At 45.9% G+C, this 25,146-nt stretch overlaps 1 protein-coding gene across 2 annotated transcripts; it reads left to right on the top strand.

Annotated features, from left to right (window-relative positions):
* Positions 1-1,808: 1,808 nt before the first annotated feature.
* Positions 1,809-22,860, top strand: LARP6 (La ribonucleoprotein 6, translational regulator). 2 transcript variants are annotated; one of them, XM_032244665.1, is made up of 3 exons: positions 1,809-2,143; positions 17,972-18,182; positions 21,303-22,860. In XM_032244665.1, exons 1-3 carry the CDS (start codon positions 1,944-1,946, stop codon positions 22,365-22,367), a joined length of 1,476 nt encoding a protein of 491 aa, XP_032100556.1. In that variant the 5' UTR covers positions 1,809-1,943; the 3' UTR covers positions 22,368-22,860. The 2 variants fall into 2 exon arrangements, with proteins under 2 accessions (XP_032100556.1, XP_032100557.1); XM_032244666.1 differs by lacking the exons at positions 17,972-18,182; positions 21,303-22,860 and adding an exon at positions 4,202-4,495 and having other exon boundaries at positions 1,856-2,143.
* Positions 22,861-25,146: the final 2,286 nt, after the last annotated feature.

The following is a 25,146-nucleotide window of genomic DNA, read 5'->3' as shown; positions in this document are numbered from 1 at the left end:
AGACTAGAAGATGTGGTGGCTGCTGCAGCTCCGTCCTCTTGAGCCTCATCACAGGTGTGTGCAGAGGATCTACAACCTCTGTAGCCCTGGAGGGAGGTTCACAGCTGGCTGGAAAAAGATGTTGTCAACCTCTTGCCTCCTCCTTTCCCAGTAGCTCAGATCCAGGGCTGTGAGCTGTTCTGGTGCAGAAACAGCAATAGCACCAAAGGTCTCTCTCACTTCTTTTACTTACTTATCTTAGGACCTCTTCTGTTAAAAGAGAGATCCAACAAAGAAAGGGACACAGATTCTAGTATCCTTAAGAGGAGGGGCTGTCCTTGCTGGGCCCCTGGATCTCTCCCCAGCCCTGCCCAGACACCCAGGACCCTATACATGATGTTCTCTTACAAGGACACTTCCCTCGAGGATCCCTCATTTCCTGAGCATACCCTGACTTGCTTTCCTATATCAAAACAAATGTATTGGTCCAGCGTTCTGTTGTTTTGGCGTCTCAGTGTGGCAAATCAATATGATAAATTATAAGACTAAATAAAGAGCTACATGAAAGCAGATTCAGGTCTCATTCATTTCTTTTTTTCTCTTTCTCTCTTTCTTTCTTGTTTTGGAGACCAAGTCTTGCTCTGTTGCCCATGCTGGAGTGCAGTGGTGCTATCTTGGCTCGCTGCAACCTCCACCTCCGAGGTTCAAGGGATTCTCCAACCTCAAACTCCCAAATAGCTGGGACTACAGGCGCTCGCCACCACACCCAGCTAATTTTTCTTTTCTTTCTTTCTTTCTTTTTTTATCTTTGTTGTTGTTGTTTTGTAGAGACAGGATTTCACCATGTTGGTCAGAATGGTCTCCATCTCTTGACGTCGTGATCCGTCCGCCTCGGCCTCCCAAAGTGTTGAGATTCCAGGCGTGAGCCACCGCGCCCAGCTGGTCTTATTCATTACTCTGCTCCTGTTCCTAGTTTCTGGGTCACATTTGGAGGGGCGAGATGGAACCCAATCTGAAGCTACACGTGTAAAGGTGTCAGCGTTTTAGAACATCCTGACATTTCAACAGCTGCCTTTCTTCATTCAACAAATATCTGAGTGCCTACGATGTGTAGGGCATACTCTATACTTCGGTGAACTTCAGCATCACCTAGAGGGCTTCTTAAAACACAAAGTTCTGAATCCTAGATTCTGATTCAGGAGGTCTGGATGAGCCCTGAGAATTCAATTTCTAACAAGTTCCCAGGTGCAGCTGATGCTGCTGGTCTGGGAACCACCCTGGGAGAAAAACTGATACAGGGCACGGCAGGCAGGAGCCAAGCCCCTGACCTCGTAAGACGCAGTCTAGGGTGGTTATTCTGCCAAAGAGACTGACGGTGGAGATTTTCTCATCTTGGCAGATCCGTGGGGGAGACGCGCAGGAGGCCTGGGAGCCCCTGCAGCTGTGGTCTGTGCCTGCCCACCCCCGGAGTCAAGCCCAAACAGAAGTCAGCTGCGCTGCGCCCATCCCTGCGGCGCCGAGAAAGGAGGCGCAGGAGGAGGGAGCCCTGGCACCTCCTCTCGGGCTGGGGCCCCGCCGGCAGGGACAGGACGGAGGGAGGGATCGGGGGTCGCGGGGATCCTTCCGGGACGGGCTTCCGCGGGAGGAGCTCGGGAGAGCCGCCCTCTGCCTCCGCGGCCCCGCCTGCGCGGACGCTCCGCTAGCGGTCGGGGTGGCTGCGGCGGCGCTGCGCGGCGCGGGGCGGGCCGACCCCTGTCCCTCCCCCGGGCCGAGCCGACCCCTGTCCCTCCCCCGGGCCGAGCCGACCCCTGTCCCTCCCCCGGGCCGAGCCGACCCCTGTCCCTCCCCCGGGCCGAGCCGCGGGCGCACTCGCTCCGCCCCCGCCCCCTCGTAGGAGTCGCTGCCGCCCGGCTGGCTGGGCCTTGAGGCGCGGGGACCCCGGCGGCGCCGCAGTCCCGCGAGCCATGGCCCAGTCGGGCGGGGAGGCTCGGCCCGGGCCCGAGACGGCGGTGCAGATCCGCGTCGCCATCCAGGAGGCCGAGGACGTGGACGAGCTGGAGGACGAGGAGGAGGGGGCGGAGACGCGGGGCGCCGGGGACCCGGCCCGGTACCTCAGCCCCGGCTGGGGCAGCGCCAGCGAGGAGGAGCCGAGCCGCGGGCACAGGTAGGCGCGGCGGCCGGCCGGGAGGCGCTGGGCCCCGAGGGGGCGCCGGGCCGCGCGCGAGTTCGGGTCGCTGTCTGCGCGCGGCAACTCCGCGGGCAGAGGGGGTTGAGTCGGCCCCGCCTCCGGGGAAGCAGCTCCGGGCCGAGCCCCTGAGTCAGAACCGGCCCCTGGAAGCAGCCGGTGTCCCAGCCAGCACCTTCATCACACCACCCCCCACCCCGAGGCTCCCAGGGCTGGCAGCCGCGATCTGAGGGGCCTGGACGTGGGGATGTTCAGGGATCCAGGAGGAGGACTTTCCCGGGCCATCCTCGACAGTTCCTCCTCTGGAGGGGGCATCCCCGCTTTGGGCTCCCTCAAGACGCCCCCCCCAACCCCCACAAAGTCCATCTCTGCCTGCCTTTCCCAGTCGTGCTGGCTGCGCTCAGTCTCCAGGTGGTAGCAGGCCAGGTACAGTGGAGACTTGCTGATGGGGGACTCCAGGAGGGATTTCATGGTGATTTGAGACGGATACTGGGGCTTGCTGCTTTACATCCTCCGTCCGGGGGGATTCCCATTTTCAAAGCTTTTCTCACCCAACCTTTATGCTTACATCATCATCTTGCTGTCTTGTGGGGATGGGTTCCTGGGTTTTGGATAGTTTAAAGCTGCTATGGCACCTGTCTAACCTTGCCCCGGGTCCTTAGGCACGTTGGCTCCTGTCCACTAATGCCCAGGCCCTTCAGGACTGGAGTTTTGCTCCTGCTGTTGAAAGGAGATACGACATAGACATCGACTTGGGAGTAGGGAAATGAGAGAACTCACACATTCTGAAGGATGCTCTCTCTTCTGGGACCCTGCCCCAGGCGTTTAGCTGTTAAGGTTCTGCAGGATTGTCCTGGCAAGCGTATATCTTCTTCATTGGAAGAATACTCAAGGGTGGAAGAATACGGGGCGCAGGGCCATTCTCTGTTAGTGCCTGACCCTTCCCCAGGTTAAAGGGTCAGACTTCTGGACCCAGAGGTTCCGAGCAGGCCAGTAGAGACAGTTGTTAGGGGAGAAAATTCAGCCCCCAGGGTAGGGTAGGAAAGCTGGACCACAGTGTAGGACACTATGATCAGTGCCTTATGATACAAGGCCTAATTTGTTTAGCTCTGTGCTGAGTACCAAGAGCGTAAAAATGATGAACCCATAGTCACTGACAGCTCACAGTCTTGAGAAGGCAGTCGCCTACTCATAATTTCAGAGTATGTAAAATAGCCCCGAGTGGTTTATCCCTACAGCTTTGTTTGCCTGTGACAGTGGAAAATAGCCATCCCTATCCTGAGGGCTAAATTTGTGAGATAGTATCATTAGCCAGGATGAAAGCCCTACTTCTGTCTAAGGCCTGGAAAGATCCCTTATGGAGGTCTAGGAGAAACGAGCCTCAGTCTGGATAGGCCTCTTGCTGGAAACCCCTCATGCTCTTCCTCCAGAACTGCTCAGCTCCTGTGGCTTGAGTCTCAGCAAGTGTTCAGTCTGAAGCACTTCCTGCTGCCTCTTGGCATAGAGTTGACCCCAGATAATCCCTGGGGCTCTTCAGGGAGCCAACAGAGCCCAGCGGGCAGGCACCCAGAGCCCAAGGAGATGTAGCCAAGAACAAGATCCACGCTATCCCCTGTTTGGGCCCAGGCTCACATGGCAGCAGCCATGTGAATGTTCTCAGCTCCTGGAGTCTACAGGAGAAAGCCCAGATTCCTCAATCTGCCTGTTAAGATGTGACGCCCACTCACATCATCTCCTCACCCCATTGCTTCCTTCCCTGCCCGTCAACAGTTCATGCTCCCGTGATACCGTCTAGTTCCCTGAGCACAGGGGGCTATTTGGTGTCTACATGCCTCTGCATTCCCACCTCTAGGTCCTCTGATTGACTGATTTCTCATCAGCCTTTAGAACTTCGCTGCCTCTTCTCCACCACCCCCAATCCCCATCCCAGGGCTGGCTGTATTTTTTTTTTTTTCTTCTCTGTTGCTGTAGTACTCTGTACATTTGATGCCTAGCACTTACCACAATCGTGATTCTATAATTGTGTCTCCCTCACAGAAATAGGAGCTCGGTGAATTCAGGGACCATGCTGGTTTCATTCGCATTCGTGTCTTCAGCACCTAGCCCAGCATCCAGCACATGGCCATATTTGTTGACTGAATGCGTATCTCTATCATCACACTCACTCCGTGGTGTTGAGAAATTTGTGTTTCTCCTCCCCTAGACAGTGAGATCCTTGAAGGCAGCTGCCTTATCTCAGTCCTCTTCGTATTTCCATACCTAGCCTGATACCTGGCTTACTCTAAGGAAAGAGAGAATAAATGAACAATAAAGAAAACTCTTTACAGCCTCTAAAATGTTGACTGAGGCCGGCCGTGGTGGCTCACACCTGCAATCCCAGCACTTTGGGAGGCCAAGGTGGGAGGATCACGAGGTCAGGAGTTCAACACCAGCCTGACCTACATGGTGAAACCCCGTCTCTACTAAAAATACAAAAATTAGCCGGGTGTGGTGGTGCACACCTTATAATCCCATCTACTGAGGAGGCTGAGGCAGGAGATTCTCTTGAACCTGGGTGATAGAGGTTTCAGTGAGCCAGTATCACACCGCTTCAATCCAGCCTAGGTGACAGCAAGACTACCTCTCAAAAAAAAAAAAAAAAAATTCATTAATCATCTCCCCACATCTCCTTGATTAAAAAGATGGCCTTTCTTTTATTCTCACCTTTTTAACATAAAAATTTTCAAACATAAAGAAAATTTGAAAAAATAGTGCTGTGAGCATTCATATACCCATCATCTAGATTTTAACAATTACTATTTTGCCATATTTGGTGGATGGATATGTAATGTATGTGTTTTCCCCCCGAACCATTTGATGTATGTTGTACACAAGATTATACCTTAAATACTTCATTTTGTAACTCCTAATAATGACACTCCCTATGAAGCCCTAACACTATTATTGCAACTGAGAAAATTAACTATCATTTCCTAATATAATCCTAAAGATAAGCTAATAGCCACGTTCCACATTCAAGATTTCCCAAATTCTTCTACAATTGTCTTTTACAGCTGTTTCTTTTTTCCCCTCAAATCGGAATATGGTCTGGGTTGAAGCATTTGCTTTTTATGTCTCCATAATCTTTTAATCTAGAAGTTTCCACCACTTTTTTTCCCCCGAATGCTTTGCTATTTTGGACAGAAGAGGCCAGACATCTTGTTGAATGTCTTACTTTTCGGATTGGTCTGGTAGTGTTCTCACACTCTTATTTAACTTGCTCCTGAATACCATGTGCTTCTTATAAACTGGAAGAAGTTAGGGCTAAGGTTTTGATCTGATGCTGTTTAAACATTTTGGCAAGAACGCCTTGTACTTTATACCTGGAACTTTATGTTACATCAACTCAGGAGCCATCGCACCTTTAGTGATGCTAAATTTGACCACTCGATTAAGGAGATTTCTCCATCATACAGGTTGTCTTTCCCTTTGCAGTTAACAAGTTATTTGTGGGCTTCTCATTCTCAGTTCTGTTAAGTTGATGTATCACATACGTACCTATATGTAGATCCATGTGTGCATCCCAGGGATAAATCTCACTTGATCATGGTGAGTGATCCTTTTAATGCGCTGTCAAATTCAATTTGCTAACATTTTGCTGAGGACTTTTATATCTATGTTCATCAGGGATGTTGGCCTGTTGTCTTCTTTTCTTTATCTGGCTTTAGTATCAGGGTATGTAATTTAGTATGTGATTTAGTATGCTGGCCTTGTGAAATGAAATTGGAAGTATTCCCTCCTCTTCAAAGTTTTAGAAGAGTTTGAGAAGTATTGGTATTAGTTGTCCTTTAAATGTTTGGTAGAATTCAGCAATGAAGTCGTCAGGTCTTGAGCTTTTCTTACATAAGAGATTTTTGATTCCTGATTCAGTCTCCTTACTCGTTATTGGTCTGTTCGGATTTTCTATCTCTTCATAATTCAGTCTTGGTAGGTTGTGTGTTTCTAGGAATTTATCTATTTCTTCCAAGTTATCGAATCTTCTTGCAATATTCTTTCCCCAGTGACTTTTCACCTAATTATTTTAGCATCTATTGATGATCTTTACCTAAGTTGGTTATTTCACTGGAGATTGCAAATCGATGATTTTCTAATATTCACATTCTTAGTACATTTATTAGCTGGCATTGCTCTATTTTTTAAAAAAAGAGCTTTGTTTCATCATCTGTATTAAACAAAAGTGTCTCCTGAAGAGGCAAAAAAAAAAAAGCTTAATAATTTCCCTTTAATTACAGTTTTCAAAGAGATCACTTGATATAATGGTCACACTAAATAATTTAAATGAGGGCCCTTCCTCACGCTCATACTCTCCTTATTTATCCGATTCATGGATTTGTATTTATTCAATTTTTACTCATTAGTCACAGTCATTTTTGGCGCTCAAAATGTCTGTATTGCAGCTAGCAGAACCCCTTCAAGTTGGCTTTCTTGTGTCTTTCTGTAACATGCCCATTAGTCTTTAAGCACCCCCTTGCTTTCTGGCACTGGATATTCCAGGTATAATTGGTCCTTTCCCTGCTTCAGTCATGGAATCTAGCCATTTCCACAGGAATCTCTGTTTTTTCAAATACTAGTAAGAAAGTCTTTAGAAACCAAGATCTGGAATTAAGAAAGCTAACTTCTACCAGGGAATTGTTGCTTTCAGAGCCTTTCAGTGGACAAAACTAAGAAATGTATGTTTTTTTAAAAACACGTATATCAATAATTCCTATTCAAATTTAACATTACGGGGTTTGCTGTTTATTTCTTTGATTTTTTATATGGAAAATCTTGATTCCTAATAGCATTAACATAATTACTTATTTTCTTTGTTCTATAACGTGTAAAAATGCTTGAAAATCATAATATTAAATATTAATATGAACAATAAAACCATTGAGCCACCTGTTTTTCATTTAACAACACAATCTTCTAGGTCCCCTTTTATTTTTTGCCGTGGTGTTTTAGGGACATTGCACAGGCTGTCTTCCCTGCTTTGGATGGTGATGATGAAAGTCTGTACTTTTTTTTTGTGTATGTGAGACAGAGTCCTGCTCTACCAGCCAGGCCGGAGTGCAGTGGTGCAATCTTGGCTCACTGCAACCTCTGCCTCCCAGGTTCAAGCGACTCTCCTGCCTCAGTCTCCCGAGTAGCTGGGATTACAGGCTCCCGCCACCATGCCCGGCCAATTTTTCTATTTTTAGTAGAGATGGGGTTTCACCATGTTGGCCAGGCTAGTCTCGAACTCCTGACCTCAAGTGATCCGCCCACCTTGGCCTCCCAAAGTGCTGGGATTACAGATGTGAGCTAACACCCCGGCCTCTGCTTTTTTATTAATACCAATTTTGTGTCAGACGTGGAACTAAGTGCCTTATGTATGTAATCTCTATTCCACACCAGAAATCATTATTATACCTGCAGTGACATCTGCTAGTTGTATATCCCCTTCCCAGGCCCAAGGCGTATACCAGAACAGCATGGCAAAAGACAGGCTCAGAGACGGAGGTCACGTCTCTGTAATAAATACATTAGAACCCAGGGGCCGCCCCAGCATAGGATGTGCCCCCTGCTAGCAGCAACCAAAATATGGTTTGTAAAAGGGTGATGCCTTTAACAAAGTTGAGAACATACACTTATATGTTTTCAGTCTGTCTTAGTGAAGAACCTTTATCTCTTGAATCTACCCTGGTGTTTGTATATTACATTATCAAATTGCCCTTTTTGAACCATTTATTATCTTGTTCTAGAGGTGAGTCAAAAGAAATTTCACACAGACGGCACCTGGACCCTAGTGTTTTTCATAAACGACGTTTCTCTTTTGTTTCTGGTACCTTCCTTATTGGTGTCCACCATTTTCTTGGTCTTGGTGATCAAAATACCATGTTCCACCGTCTGCAATGATAGATGATGAGTCCGAGAAATCATTCCTGGATTGAAAGTTGTAGTGAGGGTCTCATTACTCCACCATCTTAGTTTGGATATTTTCCTCTTGTAGGGTATCATTTGACTAACTGCCCAATCAGTGTAACCAGATTAATTTGATATTTTATGAGAAAAGCAGCCTTGGATGTTTTATGCTGCAAATCATTGTGTTTCTCCAAATCACTTACAAATATGATACACCTGTAATTTCAGCACTTTGAGAGGCTGAGGCAGGCAGATCACGAGGTCAGGAGTTCGAGACCAGCCTAGCCAATATGGTGAAATCCCATCTCTACTAAGAAAATACTAAAATTAGCCGGGTGTGGTGGCACATGCCTGTAGTCCCAGCTACTCAGGAGGCGGAAGAGGAGAATTGCTTGAACCCGGGAGGCGGAGGTTGCTGTGAGCCAAGATCATACCACTGCACTCCAGCCTGGGTAACAGAGTGAGACTCCCTCTCAAAAAAAAAAAAAAAAAATTAAACACTGATTCATGGAACCCAATTACCTGTTTTAAAATGTACCCCTTTATTTCAACCCATTTCTCACAGGTTTATAGCTATAATAATAGACCTCATCACTCCCAATTTACAATGTTTTATTAAAAAGCAAAACCTTAAGTGTAAAACTTTTTCAAGCCTCCTTGAAAGGCCAGTAAGAACATAGTCATCAGAAACCATACTTCCTCCCTCAAAGGATCCTGATACGTATGATTTGACCTTAAAACTATTTGCTCTACATTGGTGATACTTTTAAAATTCCCGTTATGTGCAATGCTGTGGGGTAATACTACAATGAAAGAGACCAGCTTGAATTCTACTCTCAACTTAGTGTTCAGGCTGTGAATAAAATATATGCACACAAGTAGCTATAATACAAATATAAATAAGTGTTGGGAGGAGTAGAAATGATTTTTTTTCCCAGCAGAATTGCATTTGAGATGGACCTTAATGTGTGACCAGAGTTTAGACCCTAGAGAGAGGAGCAAGGCATTCAGAGACACGGACAGCATGCACAAAGGCACAGAGTCCAGAAAGCTTGTGACACTTACAGATGACTATGTCTTTCTGTTTGTTTGGAGTAAAGGATCTGCAAAGCAATCGATGGAAATAAGTTACAGCCAGATTCTGAATGAATCTAAATGAGGATCTGAAGACTTCGTTGGTTTATTTCTATTTTTATTTTTATTTTGAGACAGGGTCTCACTCTTGTCACCCAGGCTGGAGTGCAGTGGTGTGATCATGGCTCACTGTAGCCTCAACCTCCTGGGCTCAAGCAATCCTCCCACCTCAGCCTCTCAGATAGCTGAGACTACAAGTGTGCACAACCATGCCTGGCTAATTTTTAAATTTTTTATAGAGACAGGGTCTTGTTATGTTGCCCAAGCTAGTCTTGAATTCCTGGCCTCAGATGACCCTCATGCCTTGGTCTCCCAAAGTGCTGGGATTATAGGTGTGAGCCACCTTGCCTGGTTAGGAACTGAAGACTTTGAATTTTATTTAATAGGAAATAGAAAACCTTTTATTATTATTATTAAAGTAAATCAGTGGCATCAAGTAAAGCAGTGGCATATTCTAGCTGTTCTTCAAAACATGTAATATGGCACAGAGTGGAGGAGGCTGTAGCCCAAAATATAACACGGGAGGTGGCAGGAGGTGGGAAGACAGAACACTAGAAAGACTTTAGTTGGGAAATATCCCAAAGATGCACGAGTAAAAAGGGCTGCAAATATCTGAAAGGTAATTTAAATTCTTCCTTTAGAACAATTTCCTACCCTCTCCGTCTGCCAGTGAAAAGTAGCAGGTATTTTACTTTTAAGGAAAAAGAAAGACACAAGATTATTTTCTAAAGGAATTGAATGAACTCACTACGGAGATCTAGGAATGAAAAAGCAGAGCTGGTAGTGGCAGCGTAAAGCCTTCCCCGTTTGAGCATAGCCCCCGGCTTCATGATTCCCTGCCTGTTCACCCTCATGGGAAGCCTGCCACTTGGCATGCCCCACCTGTGTACATAGAGCCATCTAGGAACAAAACCAATGGGTTTGTACAACTGCAGAGGGAACCCATACAACCCACCAAGAAAAAGCAGCATGGACCTTTAGTCTTCAAAATGAATAGCTGTGGAGTTTAGCTCTCCACACCCTAACTGTGGGCTGTGTACAGTGACTTTCTTCCAAAGAGTACAATATGCCAGTGGGTATAAAGGGAGTAGTTTTGGCCGGGCACGTTGGCTCACGCCTGTAATCCCAACACTTTGGAAGGCCGAGGCGGGTGGATCACAAGGTCAGGAGTTTGAGACCAGCCTGACCATCATGGTGAAACCTCATCTCTACTAAAAATACAAAAATTAGCTTGGCGTGGTGGCACACGCCTGTAATCCCAGCTACTCAGGAGGCTGAGGCAGGAGAATTGCCTGAACCTGGGAGGCGGAGGTTGCAGTGAGCCAAGATCGTGCCACTGCACTCCAGCCTGGGCGACAGGGTGAGACTCCATCTCAGAAAAAAAAAAAAAGGTGGGGGGAGTAGTTTTACAAGGGAGAACCCAGACCACGCTACCTCAGTTAGGTAACCAAGGTAACATCAACAGTGATTATTCATGTTGATAGCATGTACCCTGATAGGATGTGCTGAGAATGGAAAATTTACCTCTGTGGTCCTCCTCCCAAAAACCCGTAATCCCAAGCTAAATCATGACAGAGATCATCAGAAAAACCCCAATTGAGGCACACTCCACAAAATACCTAACCAGTACTTTTCAACACTGTCAAGGTTATCAAAAACAAGGAAAGCATAAGAAACTGTCACAGCCAAGAGAAGCCTCAGGAGACATGGCAGCTTCATGTATTGGGGTGTCATGGATGGGATCCTAGAACAAAAAAAGGAACAATAGGCAAAAACTAAGGAAATCTGAATAAAAGATAGGCTTTTGCTAATAATAATATATAATGAACTAATTAGAATTAATTCATTGATTGTAACACACATACCATACTAATGGAAGATACTTAGAGCAAGCCTGGGTGTGTATATATGGAAACTCTCTGTATAATTTTCACAACTTTTCTGTAAATCCAAAACTATTCCAAAATAAGTTTATTAAACTCTTTAATCAAGGAAAAAATGAATTATTTACTAGTCACATGACGAAAATCAGTGGCATGAAAGTTAAATGGAAGAACTGACCCCAAAGGATACAGAGGTGATGATGTTGAAGCAAAAGACTCAAAAATATATACTGCAGCTAGCACCCTGAGAGTGAATTTAGGGTATTGCATCCACAAAACAAGAAATTTTAAAATTTTGTTTAAATTTAAAAATTTAAAAATTCAGTAGGAAGCTCTTAGAAGGGACTGATCTCAGTACCAAAAAGAGTTCTTAGAAACTAAATACATAACTACTAAAATTTAAAAATTCAGTAGGAAAGGTTAGAATATAATGTCAAGGAAATCTCTTAGTGTGTAAATTACAAACAAAGGCAAAGACAGATCATATGAAAGAAAAAATAAACGTAGAGGGCCGATCCAGGTGGACAGTCAACTAATAGGACTTTAAAACAAGAAATGTGATCTTAGCAAATGACTTAGCCCTGTAGGGAACAGTGTTTACATAGTCATAATAACAAAATATAACTGATTGACTTTCAATTTTCAGTATGTATCTATAGATAAAATATAGAATATTAGTTACAGAATAGAATGAAATGTTATGAATCATGGCAAAATGAAATAAAAGTATATCTGATGCAGTATGGAAGGTTGGAAATGGAAGGTGAGGTGGAAGGGAGGGTGGAACAGTAATGCTCATTACTGCATCTTATGTAGCAAGGAATTGAAAAATGCTTTTTAATGGTTATGGAATAAGAAACCACTTAAAGTATGTTATTTTAAAACTCAAATAGGGCCGAGTGTGGTGGCTCCCGCCTGTAATTCTACCACATTGGGAGGCTAAGGCAGACAGATCATATGAGGTAAGGAATTTGAAACCAGCCTGGTCAACATGGTAAAACCCCATCTCTACTAAAAATACAAAAAACTAGCCGGGCGTGGTGGCTCATGCCTGTAAGTCCCAGCTAACTTGATAGGCTGAGGTGGGAGAATTGCTTGAACCCAGGAGGCAGAGGGTGCAGTGAGCTGAGATTGCACCACTGCACTCCAGCCTGGGTGACAGAGTGAGGCTGTCTAAACAAAACAAAACAAAATTAAATTAAACAAAAACCCCAAACCCTGAATGGAAGGCTAATAGAAGAACCAAAACTAAAAGAAAATTTTAAAACTTGGAAGAAGGGGTTCTTTAGGGACATAAGTGACCCCAAATCCTCATTTTATATAATAAGACATGAATAGAGAATGACTACAGTTGGCAAGTGTGAAGTAGAGCTGTAAGCATATTTTATAGAGCTATGACATAACTCTCCTAAGAACTAAATGGTCGATGAGAAATTACCTCTAGGAAGGAAGGGTGAAGTGGGAAATTCTTGGTTTCTTTGTAAGTTCCCTACTATTTTATTTTCATTTTTGCTATGTTTATCTATTACTCTAAGTTTTTGGTGTCGTGTTTTGATGAGCTATTAATAGTGTTCATCAAGGGAAAGGCAATGAGGATGGTTGGAATGGTAAAGAGAGAACAGATGGGAGACCCTGCACCATGAAATAAGCACTTTATAATTGACTAAATGTGGGGGCAAAAGAGAGAGTGAAAGAACACGTCCTAGGTCTTGAGCTTAAGTGCACGGAAGAGTGAATAGGGAAAATAATTGGCGGGGTGAATTGGAAAGGAAGTTATGTGGTTGTCACAGGATGGTTGTAATCAACAAAAAGTTGACAGTATTCATATTTAAAGGATATGAACTTAGTATTCATAAAAGATATGGTACCTTTTCCCTTTGAAAGGCTATTACACAAAGAGGGGACAATGCAACGTGCTCCTGGATATAACATAGGCTTTGCAACTCCCCCAAGACCTTTCTCTGGAGATGCGCAGTTGCTGCTGACAGCACTCATGCAGAGGGTGGAGTCCTCCAAGCACAGGAAGTTCACTTCTGCACTCGAATAGGGGTTTATGTCACATCCACAGTATCACCCACCTGTTCTGGAATCTCTGGCTATCTGCTTCTGCTCATTGGGTGCAAATAATTGATGCAGAGTCACCCCCGATACATTATGGATTGTCTGCTGTGAGACTATGTGAAAAGGCCAACTTGCCAGATAGAATGCCTGTCAATAGGTCCAGGCTTCAGTCCCGCCTGTGGTCAAGTTCTGCAGAAGGTGGTAAGTTCGATTGCGGACATATTTAATCCGCTGCAACATCAGATTGTCCTAGTGGAAATGTCTGGCATGCAATTAGGAATTGAGGCCGGGAGCTTAGGAAGGAGAGGAAGGTGTGGGGTGGACAGGCTGGAGGGTAGATTTGAATTTGATGAGGTTATAGGAGCTGAAGTGTAGGATAAAGTGTCAGGGATAGAGTCTTGGGTAACATCTACACTTAGGAATAGGGAGAGAGGCCAGGCATGGTGGCTCACACGTCATTCCAACACTTTGGGAGGCTGAGGTGGGTGGATCACTTGAGGCCAGAGTTTCAACACCAGTCTGAGCAACATGGCAAAACCCGATCTCTACAAAAAATAAAAAAAATTAGCCAGGCATGATGGGACATGCCTATAGCCCTAGCTACTTGGGAAACTGAGGTGGGAGGATTGCTTGAGCTTCGGAGGCTGAGGCCACAGTGAGCTGTGTTTGTGCCACCACATTCCAGCTTGAGGTGACAGAGCAAGATCTAGTCTCAAAAGAAAAGAAAAAGAAATGGAGAGAGGAGAAAGAGGAGACACAGAGGGCAGTAAAATGGGGAGAAGATTCAGAAAAGAGTAAGTCACATAATGCCAGGGTGAGAATATCAACAAGGAGGTGGTCAACAGTGTCAGCTCCTGCATCTGGGGCAACAGGACTGTGTGAGGCAGTTCTTGCATTGCTGTAAAGAAATATCTGAGACTGGGTAATTTCTAAGAAAAGAGGCTTGATTGGCTCTTGGCTCTGCAGGCTGTGTAGGAAATAGGGCACTAGCGTCTGCTTCTGGGGAGGCCTCAGGAAGCTTACAATTGTGGTAGAAGGTGAAGGGAGAACAGCACATCACATGGCGAAGGCAGGAGCAACAGAGTTGGTGGCGGGGGTGGGGGATACCACATGCTTTTAAATGACCAGATCTTATGAGAACTCACTATCAAGAGGGCAGCACCAAGGGAATGGTGCTAAACCGTTCATGAGAAACCACCCCATGATTCAGTCACCTCCCGCCAGGCCCCACCTCCAACAGTGGGGATTACAGTTCAGCATGAGATTTGGCTCAGACGCACATTCAAACTATGTCAAGGACCAAGATGCAGAAAAGACACCTGGATATGGCTACGAGTTCTTTGACGGATGTCTAGGGACACAGAACAAGCTGGAGTGAAGGTTGGGGGAAGGGAGAAGGGGCTGCCCAACAAAGGTCTAGACAAGCTTGATTGGATGAACTCCATCTTCTCCATCCAGTCTGAGACAGAATTATCCGCAGGCAGTAAAGCAGACATGGCAGGCCTTGGGAAGATTGGGAAGCTCTGGAATAAACATTAGATTAAGAAATTATACTGCCTTCCTTCCATTATGATAAAAAATCTGCAGGTAGATAGTTGTAAGAGCTGGTTCAACAACTCAGTAACGTCAGGGCCAATAATATCAGCAAATCAGGCCGAGCCGATTCTCTTGGCCTTCTCCTTGTGGTAGTAAAATGGCTGCTACAGCTCCAACCATCACATCCACATTCAAAGCAGATAAAAGGGGAAGGGCAGGGTAAAGAGATTTTCACTTATATGTTACTGGTCATAATATTTAGTTTTTATAGCTTCTAGAGTTTAAGAAGGCAATTGAGAAAGTGTTCACTATTGGATGTTGGGTGAGTCAGCTTGATGTCTGATTTTTGTCATCCCACTTTAACAAGACTTTAAAAAATACTTTAAAATTGAGTCTCCCTATTATTTTCTTCACTATACATTTTTTTTTTTGAGTCAGTCTCACTCTGTCACCCAGGCTGGAGTGCAGTGGTGCGATCTTGGCTCACTGCAACTTCCACCTGCCAAGTTCAAGGGATTCTCCTGCCTCAGCCTCTCAAGTAACTGAGATTACAGGCATGCACTACCATGCCTGGCTAATTTTTTGTATATTTAGTAGAGACAGGGTTTTGCCATGTTGGCCAGGCTGGTCTCAAACTCCTGACCTCAAGTGATCCGCTCACCTCAGCCGCCCAAAGTGCTGAGATTCCAGGCGTGAGCCACCATGCTAGGCCTCCTCACTATACATTTACCTTGAGACCTCACTAAGTATTATAAAAACCATTCCCAAGCTGCCTACAGGCAAATAGCTAAAACTCTTTATTTTTTAATCAACCAATGCCTATATTTTATACTAATTATAAATTGTGAATTTGAAAAATCGTTAAATAGATTTATTTACTTTTTTTCTTTCCTGCCAGAATATTCATTTTCCCCTCATTCTGAGTATTCTACAGTTGCTGCTTTTCTTTTTTTTCTCCTGAGGCTGAGAGCCAACGAGAATTTTGTTGAAGGACATATATGTTGTATGTGTCTTTTCTAGCTTTAAGCAATCACAGTAACAGGCCTGTTGAGATTGGTGGTCCTGACGCTGAGTCGCTAAACCAATTCCTGTAACTACCTACCTGCAAATGTTTGCCAACTTCTCATAATGGCATCAGTTATGCTGTGGATAATCACTATTCTTTAAATATTTATTGGTTTGAAATGGTTATAATCCCCTTATGAAAGATTAGCCTTCCTAAGGAAGCTCTGTCCAGGATTGCTTTGGCTTATTCTTGTTACCTAATGTTCTCAGGGGCAGGGAGAGGAGGAAGTCTACCCAGGTGGAGCTGCTGGTGGTCGTGGGCTTTATTAAGACGGGCCCTGGTGATGGGATTGTGTTTCCAGAGTCTATTGCAGGGCCTCGGCAAAACACATAGCATATTATGTATGCTCGCTTTGGAGACAGAGGATGTGAGTTTAAATCCTAGGTCTGCCTCTTATGAATGAGCAAAGGAATTTATCTGTGCCTACTGGGCTTTAAGGGTACATAAGGCAGTCTTTGGATATTTTCATGTATTAATTCATGGACTCTTTACAACACTCCCAGGAGGATAGGGACTTTCATGATTCCCAGTTTACAGATAATGGAGCTAAAGTGAGATGCAGTGGAGTTCCTTGCTCAAATTTACTCAACTAATAAATAGCGGTGTAGGTTGAACATCCTTCATCAAAAAATTCAAAATCTGAAATGCACTAAAATCAGAAACATTTTGAGCACCACCATGACACCACAGATTTAACATGGTTTAAAAACTGAGATAGTGACACCTTTGCTTTCTGCCAGTTCAGAAACTGTTTCCTGCACAAAATTTTTAAAAATATTGTGTAAGATTCCCTCAAGTTAGCTGTATAAGGTGTATATGAAACAAACGAATTTGCGTTTACAGTTGGGTCCCATCCCTGAAATATCTCATCATGTATATGCAAATATTCCAAAACCTGGAAAAATCTGAAATCTGAAACACTTCTGGTTGCAGGCCTTTCGGATAAGGCATACTCAGTCTGAACCAAGCATTTGGACCCAGGCAATCTTCACTCCAAAGCCAGGACTCCTAAAGCTGGCAGCTGTAGGAAATTACACTGGTTCATACCTGAACTGGAGCCCTGAGAGGCAGTGATCATGTGTCCACATAGAGATCGCGTCACTGCACTCCAGATTTTGTCCCCAACCAGCTAAAAAATCAAGCTTTTGTTCTTTAATAAATATGGAGGATCTTTCTGAAACGTCAAATAACTCTGCTATACTGTCTTCTAGAAACCAGGAATTGGGAGGGTGGAGTAGAGAAGGAAGAATAAGAGAGCATGTGTGAAAAGCATTTTGCTGTGGCAAAGTGCCACATACATGTCAGCAGACGGTGTTATTATAATAATCATTATTGTTCTTTTGAGACAGGGTCTCACTCTGTTGCCCAGTCTGGGGTGCAGTGGTGCAATCTTGGCTCACTGCAACCTAGACCTCCCAGGCTCAAGCTGTCCTCCCATCTCAGCCTCCCAGGTAGCTGGGACCATAGACATGCACCACCACACCTGGCTAATTTTTTTGTTGTTTTTTTTAGAGACGGGGGTCCCACTGTGTTGCCCAGGCTGGTCTCAAGCTCCTGGGCTCAAGCCGCCTGCCTCAGCCTCCCAAAGTGCTGGGACTACAGATGGGAGCCACAGTGCCCAGCCAGTTATTATTTTTATGATCCTTCATACTTGTTAAAAATGAAAGATTGACTTCTTAGCTGTTTGGGGGCAAACCTCTCCCTCTGTGGCCATGTGACCCAGTATCGTTTCCTAGGGCTGCCGTAACGAAATACATGAGCTGGGTGGTTTAGAACAACAGATATATATTGTTTCATGGTTCAAGTGGCCTGCAGCCTGAAATCAAGGTGTTCATAGGGTCGTGCGCCCTCTGAAAACACTAGAAATTGATTTGTTCTAGGCATCTTTCCTCGCTTCTAGTGGCAGTCTTTGGCGTTTCTCGGGTTTTGCTACATCAACCCCATCTCTTCCTTTGCCTTCACATGATGTTCTCTCTGTATGCATGTCTGTGTTCAAGTTTCCCCTTTTGATAAGGACCCTGGTTGTGTTGGATGAGGGGGTCCACCCTACTCCAGTGAAACTGCATCTTAATTAATTGCATCTGCAATTACTCCCATTTCCAAATAACATCATATTCCAAGGTCCTGGGGTCAGGACTTTAACGTATGAATTTTGTGGGGGGCACAGTTCAACCCCTAACACCCAGTGTCTCCTTCTGGTCTCAGTGGCACCACTGCAAGTGGGGGCGAGAATGAGCGTGAGGACCTGGAGCAGGAGTGGAAGCCCCCGGACGAGGAGTTAATCAAGAAACTGGTGGATCAGATCGAATTCTACTTCTCAGATGAAAACCTGGAGAAGGACGCCTTTTTGCTAAAGCACGTGAGGAGGAACAAGCTGGGATATGTGAGCGTGAAGCTACTCACATCCTTCAAAAAGGTGAGGCTTGGTTTGCAGAAGTTGCGTCAAGGATTTCAAGTATGTTTTGCATTGTGGTTCTACACATTTTTTTTTCACTCTCTTGAAACCTGATGACGAGCAACTTTTAAAATTAAGTCTGTGCCTGAAAAAGAGAAAAATGACTAGGAGAAAGGATTTAGGATTGTTAAGAATATACTCCCACACTGTTAAAAGGGTCCTGGCATTGGGACAAATCTCAGCTGGGAGCAGTTATGAAACAATATTACTTGTTCTTAGTAAAGTTCAGGCACTCTTGCCAGGCAAGTGGGCGGCCAGGAGGGTGCTGTACCAGGACAGAGGGACTCGGAGGCCTTGAGAGATACCTACCAGGCCTGAAATTATATGAAATCCAAGCTTTTCATTTGTCAAGTTGAATAAATAAGGGGAGAACTCTCAAAAATGAACCTTCCCTACGACACACATCCTCTGCCTGCGTGACGCCATCATCCTCATCTATACAATAGGGAGATGAGATTTGTAATCATTGCTGCCATCTGGGCAGCAGACTGCTTGTCCCTGCCATATATAGATCCAGTGTTTGAGCTGTGTACTGTCTACCTCCCAGAGAGTTGACAGACTAGTTGGAATAAGAACTCTGTGTCTCCCCTGGGGAAGTGCATTTACTAGAATGGAAAAGCACCACGCGGCCTGTTGCATAACGGGATGCGTAACAAGTGGGTCCCGGCCAAGATGTCTGTGTACTTTGTCAGAGAGCACTGGAGGAAAGCTTTTCTCCTTGGAGCTCTTCCCTGCCTCACCCACTGGTGTACTCTGCCTGGCCCTCTTGCTCTTTTTCCTTTATTCATTCATCAAATATACTCATTGTCTGCTGACTGCTGTGCTAGGTGCAGGATGTACAAAATGAAGACGGTACTCCCCTGTCCTTGACAAGTGCACAGTCCAATAAAGGAGAGGGAGCTGACGGATTACAGCCTGACCACATACAGTAGGACAAAAGAGAGAACACAGTACTGTTGGGAGCTAGTTGATCAGAGCAACTAACCCCGCCTGAAGAATTGAGAAGTCTTCCCAGAGAAAGTGACATTGAAATAGGATTTTGGAGGATGAGTAGGAGTTTTCTAGGCACAGGGGAATGGAAGGGATATTTTGATGTCCAGAGAACAGTGAGCAAGCTTTCATGTGAAAAGTGTTTGTGGGGGATCCTAAAATGAAGCAGCCAGTGGAATTACCCTGCACATCTCTTTATTCCTCCCCAGGGACCCCAAGGGTCAGCTTGTTTTGCTTTCCTCCTTAAGCTGCCACTTACGGACCCATTTAGGAATGTTCTTTGTTGAAACCTGGCTGCAGAGTATAGACAGACTCCCTAACACCTCCAAAATCAGAGCAAAGATCCTTTTCATTCTGAAGGATTTCCTGTTAATCACAAAAGGGAAACATACATGACAAAGGTAACAAACACAGGGAAATTACGTTTCTGAAAACTTAGAGTTCTTCTGGCAATTGCAGGAGGATGAAAGCTCGCTGGTCTCTTTTCCAGGTGGTACCTGGACCTTCGTTATGAATGGTCATGGACCCAGGCTTAGGATGCTCGGACTGTAACCGAGACTTCCCAGTGGACCTTGCTTCTGGCTCGGAAGAGATGTTCAGCCCTTGCCAGACCCTGCTTCTCTTGCAATGAGATGTGGTTCCCTATAGAGCACCTGCTTTCCCAAGGTGCTCCTAGCGCAAGCTCCAGGCTTAGGAAATTGTCTCTTTTTCTCTCTTGAGTGCTCCCTCCCTAGCTGTTTTTGGAGAAGGCTCCACCATGTTTCACCCCGCAGTGAGCCACTGCCTGGCTTTCCCACAGCGTCACGCTCACCTGCAGTCCTCAGCTTCACCCTTTCTGGATTCCTCACGGACTCCATCCACCTGAAATCTGACCCTTTGCCTGGGCCTGCTTCTCTGTACCCTTGGCCTGTGTTCTTCTAGCAACCTAAGTCTGAGCCAATTCACCTAGAGACCACAGACTGCAGTGGACAGTGCTGTCTCTCTAGGAGCCTGTGTGCCGTAATGGGTCTGCCAAGGTTTCCCATCCTGCCCAGTGAGTGAACCTCTCCTTCTTGAGTTTCCTGAAATTCCCGTTTTACACTCAGAGGCACCTGGAGTTCCAGTTCTTTTGCAGAGCCACTACATAGGTCTGTTCTCAGCGGACTCAGGGGGCTCTCGCCTTCCCAGGCTCAGGTTACCCACCCCACCCACCTTCACTCTTTCCTTGGGATGACTCATTCCCCCTGGCATTCCCTTCACCGGAAGTGGGCCTCGAGAAAATTACTGTTTAACGGTATAAATATAGCTTTCATCCACTGCAACATTGATACACACAATTTCCACCAACAGAGGAGGAGGGAGGGATTATTTCATCATTCTTAGTAAGGCCCAAGTTGGATTTAATTTCAAGTTGAAATAGTCCATGTCATTCTCAGGAGATATTGCAGTGAAATGTGAAAGATCTTTTGGAAACTTCTCTGTATCAAATACAGAAATGCAGAAATACTGCTTTAGAGAAGGATTTGAATGTTAAAATCTCCAAATCCTATCAAAATGATAGCATGTAATATGCAGTAGTGATAGCACACGATTATTGAGTACTCACTGTGAGCCAGACACTGTTCTGTTTTATATGTAGATGAGTTTGTATATGTACATGTGTATCTTTGCTCATTTAATCCTCAGGACAGCTCTTTGAGATGGCACTGCTAACATCTTCATTTTCCAGGCAAGTTGACGCACTAAGAGGTTGAATAACTCCCCAAGTCTCACTGCCAGCTAGAGGTGGGCCTTTGGTTTGGGTGTACAACAGCCTTGTTCTAGAGCCCGCAGATGTAACCTCTAAACTTGCTCAGAGTATTTCCATTTTTATGAAGAGTTCTGTTGGACAACACTGCTGTGCTGCCCTTGTTTGAAATTGTAGGAAGTGTTTTCATTCACGTATCCACTCACTAGATTTTTGAGTGTTTACACATACCACATGTGATTCCAGACACGAGAATATGGGGATTCTAGTGTCACAGGGACAAGGAAGTGAGGGAGGGAGATTATGGCATACACAAGGGTGGGCAAGAACGTTAGATACTATTTCAGGTTTTTTATGATCTGCAGGTGAAACACCTTACACGGGACTGGAGAACCACAGCACATGCCTTGAAGTATTCAGTGGTCCTTGAGTTGAATGAGGACCACCGGAAGGTGAGGAGGACCACCCCTGTCCCACTGTTCCCCAACGAGAACCTCCCCAGCAAGATGCTCCTGGTCTATGATCTCTACCTGTCTCCCAAGCTCTGGGCTCTGGCCACCCCCCAGAAGAATGGAAGGGTGCAGGAGAAGGTGATGGAACACCTGCTCAAGCTTTTTGGGACTTTTGGAGTCATCTCATCAGTGCGGATCCTCAAACCTGGGAGAGAGCTGCCCCCTGACATCCGGAGGATCAGCAGCCGCTACAGCCAAGTGGGGACCCAGGAGTGTGCCATCGTGGAGTTTGAGGAGGTGGAAGCTGCCATCAAAGCCCATGAGTTCATGATCACAGAATCTCAGGGCAAAGAGAACATGAAAGCTGTCCTGATTGGTATGAAGCCACCCAAAAAGAAACCTGCCAAAGACAAAAATCATGACGAGGAGCCCACTGTGAGCATCCACCTGAACAAGTCCCTGAACAAGAGAGTCGAGGAGCTTCAGTACATGGGTGATGAGTCTTCCGCCAACAGCTCCTCCGACCCTGAGAGCAACCCCACATCCCCTATGGCAGGCCGACGGCACATGGCCACCAACAAGCTCAGCCCTTCTGGCCACCAGAATCTCTTTCTGAGTCCAAATGCCTCCCCGTGCACAAGTCCTTGGAGCAGCCCCTTGGCCCAACGCAAAGGTGTTTCCAGGAAGTCCCCACTGGCAGAGGAAGGTAGACTGAACTGCAGCACCAGCCCTGAGATCTTCCGCAAGTGCACGGATTATTCCTCTGACAGCAGCGTCACTCCCTCTGGCAGCCCCTGGGTCCGGAGGCGCCGCCAAGCCGAGATGGGCACGCAGGAGAAAAGCCCTGGTGCCAGTCCCCTGCTCTCCCGGAAGATGCAGACTGCAGATGGGTTACCTGTGGGGGTGCTGAGGTTGCCCAGGGGCCCTGACAACACCAGAGGATTTCACGGCCACGAGAGGAGCAGGGCCTGTGTATAAATACCTTCTATTTTTAATATCAGCTCCACTGAAAACCACCTTCAGTTTTCAAGGCTCTGACAAATACCTGGCATGACAGAATGGAATTCATTCCCCTTCGAGAGATTTTGTATACATGTGGACTTCTTAATTTATCTGTCTATAACATACATACATCGGTACGCCATGGTTTGAAGACCGCCTTCTAGTTGAGGACTCCTGTTCTTCCCAGCATGGCCACTATTTGGATGATGCCTGACGTGTGAGTGTGATGGACCCGAAGGGCTGTGGGATGGAGGTTCCCTGGGGAAAGTCTGACAGCATCTCTCTTCTTTGGTATGGAGTTTTTCCCTTCAGTGACTGAGCTGTCCTAGATAGGCCGTGCCGGGGCTTCCTGAGAGTCCAGGAGGGTTCTCTTGTGTAACAGCAAGTAGCTAAGCCGACAGCATGGTGTCTTCCAGGACCAAATCAATGTTACCTGTCAAGTAAATAAATAATAAAACACCCAACCGGAGTGCTGACTTTGAGGTTATAGATCGTGCCTGACAAAAGTCTGTCCCTGTCTGACAGAGCTGTGGGTGGTATGTCACGAGGCCCTGAGGAGTTTAGCAGAGACAGTTCTTTTCTTTAAAAGAAAATTTAACATTTTTATTTATGGGTACATATTTATGGGGTACAGAGTGATCAAGTCAGGGCATTTAGGGTTCTTCACGATACCCTAGGGGAGCCCCAGGGCTCTCTCTGGGCTCCTGGCACCCTGAGAGGTATCTCATCACAGTGAATTTCACCCAGCAAAGGCAGCTGGGTGGATACTGAGGGTGTACAGTCCAGGACCTACAGCACTGACCTCACATGGGAACTTGTTAGAAATGCAGATTCTCAGGCTGACCCCAGGCCTAATTAATTAGAAAATCTGGGAGAAGGGCCTGAAATTTGGATTTTAACAAGCCCTGCAGGTGATTCCGATGCACGAGAACCGCTGGACGGACAAAGGCTGCAGGACCTGAGGTCAGTCCGTTTGACCCCCACATCTCTCACTATTTTGTGACTTAGAGAAGGTTACTAAGCCCCGTGAACCTCATCCTCTCCCTGTGAAGTGAATTGCTTTGTCATGATGTCTGTGTCTGGAATGGGGCTGGCGTTCCATAAATGTGATCTCTCTTTCTTTCTCACGCGGGTTAATGTCTGTTGTCACCAGGAGCTGCCGTGGTGTAGCAGCAGAAAGAGCCCCAGCCTAGATTCCAGTGTTGGCTTATGCGCTGGCCCTTTGGTGGGATTTAACAGAGCTTGTTAAGAATTACTGAGCAGTGATTAGGTGCCAGGGACTATGCGAAGAGCTTTCCATGTGTTATCTCATGTAATCTGCCCAGCAACGACGAGAGAAATGTTCAGGTATTATCTCTATTTTATTCCAGAAAAAAACCAGACTTTACATGGGTAACTTAACTTGTCTAAGGCTTAACAGCTAGATTGGTAGAGTTGGGCTTGAACCTAGTGGCCTGGCTTTGGAGCCCATACTGTTTAACCACTAAGTGTACTCAGCATTTCAGATCTCTACTATCCACATTCAAAAAAGAGTCCACCATAAAAGGTGCTAGTGTCTTTTCAGCACCTTCCTATGTGCTAGGCATTTTGTTAGACACATTTCATTTACTCTCAGTGTCCATTATAAGGTATTATGATGCCAGTTTCACACACGCACCTCCTGAGGCAGGACAATAACACCTCAAACTTGTGAAATGGACAAAGATAGTGTGTCCCAAATGATACGACTCTACACGATTTAGCAGGTGATTATTATCTGGATAGTGGGAATCTGTTTCTTAGGATGAAGAAGAATTCCTATTAACTGGCAAATGCCTCCAGGAATATCCTGGATTTGCCATTTTCACCACTACCAGCCGTAGGTAGCCTGAAGGCTTGTACCTGAACCGCCAGGCCTCCTGACCTTGGGCCGTGCCAGGGCCCCTTCCAGCCCCGCCCTATGCTTCCCTCCCTGACTGCTCCCATCGCTCCCCCGCCTGCTCCTTCCCTGCAGCCACTCCACCTGCTCCCTGGCGATCGGGCCATCTGGGCTTCACCAGCCCTTCTCGGCCTGTGACATTCAAGGCTATTCCACCCTATTATGCCTGTTACCCAAGCCACAGCCCTATTTTTAGATTAACCCTCGTGGATCATACTTACTTTTAAAAATACCTACACCCTCATCTTTACATGTGAATACAGGTGAACTTGGCCTTCCTTTGGTCATATTGCCCTGTGTGACATTATGAAAGAACGCTGGGCCGGGCGCGGTGGCTCAAGCCTGTAATCCCAGCACTTTGGGAGGCCGAGGCGGGTGGATCACGAGGTCAAGAGATCGAGACCATCCTGGTCAGCATGGTGAAACCCCGTCTCTACTAAAAATACAAAAACATTAGCTGGGCATGGTGGCGCGTGTCTGTAATCCCAGCTACTCAGGAGGCTGAGGCAGGAGAATTGCCTGAATTCAGGAGGCGGAGATTGTGGTGAGCCGAGATCGTGCCATTGCACTCCAGCCTGGGTAACAAGAGCGAAACTCCGTCTCAAAAAAAAAAAAAGAAAGAACGCTGAATCAGGGGTCAGCAGATCTGAGGTCAAGGCATGGCTTTTCTACTAAATAACTGTGACCCTTCAGCAAGTCATTTATTTTATGGGTTCACAGTTTTCTCAGTGAACCAGTGAATAACAATAAGATGTTCCTTAATTAAGGACATATGTGCAAGTGCTTTCTGATGGAAAAGTGCTTTGTAGGCATTAGTCACTAGCTTTCCTGCTCTCT

The sequence above is a fragment of the Sapajus apella genome, unplaced genomic scaffold (genome assembly GCF_009761245.1).
Source record: "Sapajus apella isolate SASKATOON/1434 unplaced genomic scaffold, GSC_monkey_1.0 scaffold55, whole genome shotgun sequence".
NCBI classification, from domain to species: Eukaryota; Metazoa; Chordata; class Mammalia; order Primates; family Cebidae; genus Sapajus; species Sapajus apella.
The sequence above is the reverse complement of the archived record's forward strand: the minus strand, read 5'-3'. Positions and strand labels throughout refer to the sequence as shown.